The sequence below is a fragment of the Muscardinus avellanarius genome (genome assembly GCF_963383645.1).
Source record: "Muscardinus avellanarius genome assembly, chromosome: 12".
NCBI lineage: Eukaryota > Metazoa > Chordata > Mammalia > Rodentia > Gliridae > Muscardinus > Muscardinus avellanarius.
The window spans coordinates 69,128,105-69,137,979 of NC_137798.1; the positions used below are offsets into that span (position 1 = coordinate 69,128,105).

The 9,875-nt window shown below is 46.8% G+C and overlaps 1 protein-coding gene across 1 annotated transcript in view; it reads left to right on the forward strand.

Moving 5' to 3' along the window:
* Positions 1-8,354, forward strand: part of LOC308271520 (nesprin-2-like) — a gene marked incomplete at its 3' end in the record, with an annotated part of 253,796 nt that extends 245,442 nt beyond the window's left edge. The window contains exons 92-97 of the mRNA XM_080707904.1: positions 473-673; positions 2,527-2,655; positions 4,951-5,142; positions 6,034-6,120; positions 7,849-7,898; positions 8,141-8,354. Of these exons, the coding sequence (XP_080564030.1) occupies positions 473-673; positions 2,527-2,655; positions 4,951-5,142; positions 6,034-6,120; positions 7,849-7,898; positions 8,141-8,354 (873 nt within the window). The remainder of the gene's footprint in view (positions 1-472; positions 674-2,526; positions 2,656-4,950; positions 5,143-6,033; positions 6,121-7,848; positions 7,899-8,140) is intronic.
* Between the last annotated feature and the right edge of the window lie 1,521 nt (positions 8,355-9,875).

The window sequence follows — 9,875 nt, forward strand, 5'->3', positions numbered from 1 at the left end:
GGGGGTACAGTAAGCACAAGCCTGAGCTTCTAAGGCCTAGGGCCAGGGTCTTAGGGTATCCAGCCACTCTTCATGTTTATTCTGTAATTTTACTTTGCACATTAGTATATCAGGGATCACCATTCATCCTAAGCAATAGCAGTTCTGGAATACCTAGGGGCACGTGCAGAAAAGCTACACAGACTTTGTCAGGGAAATTTTTACTCTGATCGCGAAATTCTGTTAAGCCAGCCCTAGAGCAAGACCTGTGGCGGTCAGCGGGAGGCCAGTCTCTGCGGCGGGCCCTGCAGGCCAGCTGGCCGTGCTCATTGGCCTTGTAGGGCAGCTCCCTCGCCTGCTGCTTCCCAGTCAGCCACGGGCGAGGTCGCTGTTGTCTCTGTGGCGGTGAGCGGGAGAGCTGTTCCCTGCCGAGGTTCAGAATGAGCCCAACCTCTTTCCAGAGTACTTGATCACTCTTTTCCCTCTGTGGCAGGAGATATTGAAGGCCTTTGAAACCTACAAGGCATTGATGGCCTCTGCCAGCGTGAGCTGCGAGGAATCTCTGCCAGCCGAGAGCAGCGAGTCCACGGAGCTCCAGGGCCGCCTCCGCCAGCTGGGCCCGCGCTGGGAAGCCGTCCAGGACGCAGTGGAGAGCTGGAGAGGGGACTTGCGGCAGTCGCTCATGCAGTGCCAGGTACGCTGACTCAGCCCGATGGTTCCTGGCAGCAGCCAGGCCCACGTGATGGGAGTGGCAGATATTTTTACTATCCTCAGGTTGCTTGGGCACGGGCAGATGAGGCTCATGTTAGGAAACACGTGTGTTAGGAAACACGTGTGCTTTGACATTTCTTTCTAAAGAGCACTGCCCACCTCCCCATCTCAGTGACCCGATGCTTGCCTACGCCCAAGCCTGGAGCATGGGTTAGAGCAAGCATTTTGGTAGTTTGGAGATGCCACCCTATGCTCACCCCACCCCCCCCCTTACCAGAGTGATTGAGAGATCCGGGTCCTGGAGCAGTGCATCTAGCTGTACAGCATAGTAGCTGTGTGACTTTGGACAAGCCATTGCACCTCCTAGAACTCAGTTTTCCCATGTGAAAAATGGGAATTACTCTAGTGCCTACCTCCTAGGGTCCTTGCGAGGACTGACTGAGGTGGTGTCTCTTAGCCCAGAGACATCTGAGCACTGCCCAGCACTATTTGCTGTGACCCCATCTTGTGAGCCCCCCATAGCCTGTCCTGGCCGCCAGGCTCCCGTAGCCTTAAGTCCAGCAGATTCATTGAGTAATGCGTGTGGTGTTCATAGGTGAAATCAGTGGGTGTCCTGACCCCTCCTTTCTGCCCTACGACATGCCTCCCATGGGCTCAGCCTCCCTCTGCTTTGCCCTTCCTTGGGCTGAGGGCCTGTGCTTTAGTGAAATCTGCACCCCCCCCCCTTTTTTTTTTTTTTTTGCAGGTCTGGGGATGGAACCCAGGGGCATTTGACCTCCGAGCTACACCCCCTGCCCTATTTTTTATTCTATTTTGAAACTGGGTCTCACTGAGTTGCAGAGGGCCTCACTAAATAGCTGAGGCTGTCCGCGAACCGCGATCCTCCAGGTCTTAGCCTCCCGAATGCTAGGATTACAAGTGTGAGCCACCACACCTGGCTTAATCTGCCCCTTATGATTGGGGAATAGTTTGCCATTATTAGGGCATAGTATACCATTATCAGGGCATAATTTGTCATTATTGAAGGCATAGTTTGCCATTATTGGTTAATAGTTTGACATTATTAAGGGCTTAATTTGCCATTATTGGGTCACAGTTTACCGTTTAAGGCATAATTTACCATTTTTATGCATAATTTACCAATTTGTGTCAAAGTTTACCATTGTTGAGCATAATTTGCCATTTAGAGCACAGCGAACCATTATTTGGGTACAGTTTACCATTATTGGGGCATAGCTACCATTATTGGGGCATAGTTTGCCATTATTAGGAAGTTTTCCATTATTGGTGCATAGTTACCATTACTGAGGGCATAATTTGCCATTGTGGGGTTATAGTTTGCCATTATTGAGAACATAGTCCACTATTATTGAGGCATAATTACCATTATTGGGTCATAGTTTTCCATTATTGGGGCATAATTTACCATAATTACAGCATAGTTTACCATTACTGGAGCATAATTGCCATTATTGGCACATAATTTACCTTTATTGGGGCATAGTTTACCATTATTTTGGTATACTTTATTATTGCATTATTTTGGCATACTTTATTATTGGGGCATAATGTGCCATCATTGAACCACAATTTACCATTTTGAAAGGCATAATTTCTCATTATGGAGTCATCGTGCGCCATTATTGAAGGCTTAATTTCCCATTATTAGGGCATAGTTTTCCATAAGGCCATAGTTTACCATTATTGATGGCAGAGTTGACCACAATTGGGGCGTACTTTAACACTATTGGGGCACTGTTACCATTATTGAGAGCATAATCTGCATCAGGGCTAGGGTTAAGACAGCCAAGGCTCTGATACATGTTGTTTTTGAAGGACTTCCACCAGTTGAGCCAAAACCTGCTCCTGTGGCTAGAGAGTGCCGAGAACCGGAGACAGAAGGCTCATGTCACTGACCCAAAGGAAGACCGCCAGGTTCTCCTGCAGTGCCAGAAAGAACTGATGGTAAGTTTCGTCGTAAGGGGTTCTGCAGACCGTTACTGGCTGCCACTAGCTCTTGCAGGTCAGTACAAGGGAACCTCATGTAGGGCTCACGTGCACCACTGAGCCAGAGGTAGTTGTGAGTGGAGTTCAGCCCTCACGTTCCAGCTGATGTCTACCAAGTAGCCCCTGTGATCCTGGAGCAGAATTGGCTTGCAGAAATGAAGAGCCAGAGCAAGAAGTCTGAGACTCTGGAATTGGGAAGTCGGTATTCATTGTAACCTCAGAAGCCCTCAGCAATTTAGTGAGACCCTGTTTTAAAAGAAACACACACACACACACACACACACACACACACACACACAATAGGGCTGAGGGTATAGCGCAGAGGCAGAATGTCCCTGGGTTCAATCCCCAGTACGAGAAAATAATAATCATTATTATATAATAATAATGATTATTATTATCATCATCATCATCCTGACACACTTAAGGCCATGTGAATACAGTCATCCCTTGACATCCATGAAAGATTGATTACAGGACGTTCTGAGATGGTCAAGTTCCTTAAAATGTATGAGTTGCAGCCAGGTATGGTGGCACACGCCTATAATCCCAGTATTTGGGAGGCTGAGACAGGAGGATCACAGGTTCACGACCAGCCTCAGCTACTTAATGAGGCCTCTGCAACTAAGTGAGACCCTGTTGCAAAATAAAGAATAAAAAATAGGGCTGGGAGGCCTAGCATGGTAGCACATATGTTATCCCAGCATTCTGGAGGCAGAGACCAGAGAAGATCACGGGTTAGCAGAGAGTTTCAGCTACTTAGTAAGGCCCTTTGCAACTCAGGGAGACACTGTTTCAAAAAATAAAAAGACTAAAAACTAAGGCTGGAGGTGTAGCTCAGAGGTAGAATGCCCTTGGGTTCAATCCCCGGTACCATTAAAAAAAAAGTACGAGTTGCATATATTATTTGCATTTTAGCCAGCACACAACCACCACTGTACTTTAAATCATCTCTAGATTACTTATACCTATTATATAATATTTATGGAATAATGATAAGGAAAAACATCTGTACATGTTCATAATAACTGCAACTTTTTTCATTCTGAAATATTTTTGATCCTCGATTAGTTGAATCTGGATGCAGTAACACACATACAAATAGTATATGGCTTAATTTTCAATATTTTAAATTTAAAAATGCTGACCATTACTTTTGTGGAGGGTGTGTGCTGAGACTTGAATTCAGGGACATTCTACCTCTGAGCTATACACTCAGCCCTAATTAATTAATTAATTAATTAATTTAGAAACAGGGTCTCACTGAGTTACAGAGGGTCTCACTAAGTTGCCAAGGCTGGCTGCCAACCTGCTATCCTCCTATCTCAGCCTCCCAAGTACTGGGATTACAAGCGTGTGCCACCATACTTGGTTTGGCCAATACTTTTTATTTATTTTTTATTTACTTATTTGTGTGGGGGGGGTGGGTCTAGGGATGGAACCCAGGGGCATTCGACCTCTGAGCTACACCCCCTGCCCTATTTTTTATTCTTTATTTTGAAACCAGGTCTCACTAAGTTGCAGAGGGCCTCACTAAGTAGCTGAGGCTGTCCACGAACCGCGATCCTCCAGGTCTCAGCCTCCCGAATGCTGGGATTACAAGCGTGCGCCACCATGCCCAGCTGCCAGTACTTTTTAAAAACATAATTTGTGCTAAAAATCTTTGTAAAGCCGCACTCTCTCGTGTCCAATAGAACTTTCTGCAGTGATGGAAATGTTCTATTTCCATGGAGATGTGTTAAGCTCCACAGTGTCCAGGGGGGATGTGTGGCTATGAAGCACCTAAAAAGTAGCCATTGTGACTAAAACCAACGTTTTCATTTTAACTAATTAAAACTGAAACAGCCATATGTGTCTAGTGGCTCCCCTACTGGACAGCAAGCAAGATAACCACCTTCAACAATTCAAGTGGCGGTCATGTCTGGCACATACCTCCAGATAGCTAAAGAGTACGCTGAAGCTGCTGATGCTCAGGTTCTCGAGTCAGGGTGCTCCTTGACTTCCTGTGTTGGTGGATTACAGTCTGCTCTTCCAGGATCAGAAATACCTTCAGAGTGAGAAGGAATAAAAAGTACAGCAGGGGACGGCTCGCTCTCTCCACAGTGCTGGGCTAAAGACACAGACAGGCAGATGGGAGAAGTAGAAGGTTCTGGAGTTGAGCAACGCCCTGTGTTCATCCCGGAACTGAGAAAGCCTCAGCTGGCCACACCGGCTTCCCTTTATAAATTGTGTCACACGCTTTTTGACTTTCAGCAACTGGAAGAGGAGCTGGTGGAACTTCAGCCGCAAGTGAACTCCTTACAGGCGCTCTCCGACAGCCTCCTCGTTAAGGGGCACGGGGAAGACTACATCGAGGCGGAGGAGAAGGTCCACGTGATCGAGAAGAAGCTGAGACAGTTGCGTGAGCAAGTGTCCCGAGACCTGATGTCCCTGCAGAGGAGCCAGGTGAGTCCACTTGCGCCTCGTAGGTGTCACAGTTAAAGCAACAGGGAGCAGGCTGCAGCCGTGAGCCTCGGGCAGCTAGTCTGAGTGGAAGCCGGGGCCTCTCCCGAGCTGCGCAGCCTGGAAAGCTGGGTGAGTGGCGCACGCCTGTGATCCTAGTACTTGGGAGGCTGAAACTGCAGAATCACAGGTTTGAGGCCAACCTCAGCAATTGTTTCAAAACAAAATATAAAACGGGGCCACCGGGCGTGGTGGCGCACGCTTGTAATCCCCGCGCTTGGGAGGCAGAGACAGGAGGATCGCGCAGGTTCGAAGCCAGCCGCGCGCGCTGGCTTAGGAGACCCTGTTTCCAAATAAAAAAAAGTATAAAAAATAGGTCTGGGAGTGTAGCCCGGAGGTAGAAGGGCTTCCAGGAACCCCAGTACCACCAAAAAATAAAAAAATATATATAAAACGGGGCTGGGAATGTAGCTTGAAGGTAGAGAACCCTGGGTTCAATCCCCAGTCACAAAAATAAAAATAAAAAGATTGAGTACCCAGACCGGGGCCTCCCCAGACGTGGGCAGCAGTCCCTCCAAACGTCCTCCTGCGCCCCTGGGACCAGTCTTGATCGCCACGTGATTGTCAGCGACCTGTGGCGAGCTCCCTGTCAACTGCAATTCAGGGTTCCACATGCAGATGGTTGGCCTTGCCTTGGTTATGTTCCCTTAATCTTTTTTGTCTGAAAGTCTCTTTCGGGAGCGAGGGATAAAAAGAACCAGTGTTCAAGGAAGATTTGAGCTGGGGGGTTGGGGGAGCTGCTCCTTTAAAATTCTGCCGGGCGTGCACAATTCTGGACTCTTAACTCAGAACCTTCTCTTCCCTAAACTGAACTATTAGAGTTGTGTTTTTCAGAACTCAGACCCATCTCTGCCCAGCTTTGACGAGGTAGACGCAAGAGACCAGCCTCCAGCACCCTCCATGCCAGCTCTCCAAGTGAAGGTGAGAGCCCCTTCCTTCTGTGGGAACCTCACTGAATTTGGGGGGATCAATTTGTGTTTTTTTTTTTTTTTAATACTAGGGATCAAACCCAGAGGCATCCTACCTCCGAGCTACACCTCTGGTCCTAGTTTTTATTCTTTCTTTTGAAACGGGGTCTCATTAAGGGTATTACAGGCGAGCACCACCACGCCCAGCCCTTTTTGTCTTTGAAATAAGATTTTGCTAAGTTGCTGAGGTTGATCTCAAACCTGTGATCCCTTCTGTCTTAGCTTCCCAAGTTCTGGGAATATAAGAGTATGCCACTATGCAGCTAACACTGTTGGTTTTTTGTTTTTTTTTTTTTAAATCACTAACATGACAGAAACTTGGGACTTCTGGGCCTGTTTAGACATTCCGTGACAGCAAAGATCTGCTTCAACCTGCATATCAAGAGAGTTCCTCCAAAGACTTTTTAATTAAATAGACTTTTTAAAAACCTGACTCAAGCTGGGCCTGATAGCACACACCTCAGCAACTTTATGAAACCCTATTTAAAAAAAAAAAAATAGGGTTAGGTATATCATTCAGATGTAGAATGCCACTGGGTTCAAACCCCAGTATTAAAAAAAAAAAAAAAAAAAAAAAAACCTAACATATGAAACTCGGGGTTTTTTTGTTTTTTATTGTTTGTTGTTGTTGTTGTTGTTGTTGTTTTGCAGTACTGGGGATGGAACCCAGGGGTATTCTACCTTCAAGCTATACTCCCAGCCCTATTTTTGTTCTTTATTTTGAAACAGGGTCTCACTGAGTTGCAAAGGGCTTCACCAAATAGCTGAGGCTGGCTGTGAATCTGTGATCCTCCAGTCTTAGCCTCCCAAATGCTGGGATTACAAGCGTGCGTCACCACGCCTGGCTAAACTTGGTAATTTAACAAACCAGATTACTTCCTTCCTTGTAAGAGTTGAATCTCAATGTATTACTCTAGTCTTAAAAGTGTGCCAGGAAGTTGGGTGTGGTGGCACAAGCTTGTAATCCCCATGCTTGGGAGGCTGAGACAGGAGGATCACGCACGTTCGAAGCCAGCTTCGCTGGCTTAAGAGACCCTGTTTCCAAATAAAATATAAAATAGGTCTGGGAGTGTAGCCCGAAGGTAGAAGGCCCCTGGGTTCCATTCCCAGTACCACCAAAAAAAAAAAAAAAAAAGTGTGCCAGGAAGTACTGGCGCAGGCCAGTGATCCCAGTACATGGGAAGCTGAGACAGGAGGATCACAGGTTCAAGGCCAGCCTTCAGAAACTAAAGACCTTGTTTCAAATTAAAAAAAAAAAAAAATAGGGCTAGGGGTGTAGCTTAGAGGTAAAATGCCCCTAGGCCCAATCCCCAATTTATTTATTTATTTTTCTTTTTACTGAGGGTGGAACCCAGGAGCATTTCTACCTCCGGGCTATACTCCCAGACCTATTTTATACTTTATTTGGAAACAGGGTCTCACTAAGTTGCTGAGAGCCTCACTAAGTAGCTGAGGCTGGCTTCAAACCTGTGTGATCCTCCTGTCTCAGCCTCCCAAGGGCGGGGATTACAAGTGTGCGCCACCACGCCTGCCTCTCAATCCCCAATTTAAAGAAAAAAAAAAGAAAAAAAAATGTTTCAAGAAGACAAGCTAAGGGAGTTGTATAACTTCAGGAAGAATTCATTTGGTCATTAACAATACTAAACTGTCTTCAACTCACCCACCGTTTTCTCTATTCCAGCAGTCTGAAGCAGAGCGGACCACAGGAGATGAGCAGAAGACGGCCAGCAGGTAATGGCATTACGGTCACAGCAGCAACTCCCGGGGCCCACAATTCACGCTGACAGCCACTCTCCAGCTCCTAGTCAAAGTCTGAATTTTCTTTCTCCTGGGATCTGGGCTTCTCTCCCAAACTTAGACCACAGCTGTCGGCCCCGCGCTGATCTCCCAGCCTGGGTTCCTTACTTACAGAGCAGGGGTCAGGTGAGGGCGGGGGTGGCCTCTGATCGGCTCTCCGCCTCCTCTGTTGGCAGGGTGCCTGGCCCTGGCGGCTCGCGGCCGCGGCGCTCCTTCCTCTCCAGGGTGATCAGGGCGGCGCTGCCCCTGCAGCTGCTCCTGCTGCTGCTGCTGCTGCTGGCCTGCCTGCTGCCCTCCTCCGAAGAGGACTACAGCTGCACCCAGGCCAACAACTTCGCCCGCTCCTTCTACCCCATGCTGCGGTACACCAACGGGCCACCCCCCACCTAGAGGGCTGGGTGAGTCCAGCACCACACCACCAGCCTCTTTGCTATGGGTGCCCAGCCTGTGGCCCCAGACCTATGAGTGACTCTTAGTATTGGCAAGGTCCAGGGACCTGCAGCGGACATCTCCCTCTGCGCTGGTCCAGAATGGGCTCAGGCTTTCGGATGAAGCTCCTCCCAGGGACAGGGAGCCAGCGCCTGGGGCATTCTGGCAAAGCTGGTTGATTGTTTGCAGAAAGGGCAGCTTCCCCAAGAGCCTCGCACTTTGTGAATCCTCATGTATTTGTAAAACAGCGTTATCATAACATCATAAACGTGGTCTCTGAGCAGTGGTGTGTTCATCACATAATAAATATCTTAGAGAAACAAGCGTATTCCACCTTCGAAGTGGTCCTGGCCCTCCTAAGCACCCTGAGCTGATGGATTGAAACAATCACATGTTCAGTGTTTAGAATCACTTTTCCTCCAGTCAATCAGCTAGCAATTTTGAGCTACCAGTTACAAACCAAAATGTTCGGTTCAGTACCCAGGTCTGCCCTTTTTATATTGCTTTAAATTTTTTAAGAAATGTTATTATTGCATGGATGTGGTTATTCAGGCATATTTTTTAACAATGCTGAAATCTGTACGAAGAATGTAAACTTTGATTTTTTTAAAAAATCAGATTTTTTCTCAAGCTTTTGACTAATGTACAGTAAATGCCAAACTACAGATTTGATAGATGTTTTTGTAAGTTAATTTTGTAAGACTTTTCAATGTTTCAAGAGATGCTTCAGGTTCGGTGGGACTGTTTGGCCACAGTGAGTTGGTACAGAAACTTGAAGCTGTTTGTGGTGTGTACAACTCAGATGTTTCTCATTAAAAAACAAAATTAGCCAAATTGTTGTGCTGGATTATATCACAAAGCAAGTCAGTGGCACATTCAGTTTCCTATAGAACGCAAATCATTTAAAAAACTATTATGGGGGCTTTTCGATCTAAATTTTATATTCTACTTATTCAACTTTATGCTAACTCTAGGGCTGTTGATGAGATGTAGAAACCTCAGCCTGTGGAGAGAAGACCCTTGTGTATTTGTAAATGACTCGGCGTGAGCCTACGTGCCGAGAGGGAGCTGACAGGAGACACTGCAGGGAGAGTGGATGTGAAGGACACTTCACCCACATTTTTGGCATCCCCAGCTCCTTCTGGAATAAATTACAGGTGGAGAATCCCTTACCCAGAATGCTTGCAACTAAAAGTATTTTGGATTTAGAATGTCACATATGCATGAGATAGCTAAGGGACGGGACCCAAATCTAAACAAAATCATGCAATAGTTTTAATAATTTTGTGCATGAAACAAAGGTCCACAGAATAGATTTTTCCAGTTGTAGCGTCATATCGGTGCTCAAAAAAAGTTTTGGATTTCGGAGCAGATAGGGTTTGGGATGAAGAACACTCAGCCTGTGGCACGTAAGCAGGTGTCTAACAGATGTTACAGGCAAAGCCTCCCGCTTCCCATACAGCTGGAGCTGTTGCTCCCCCT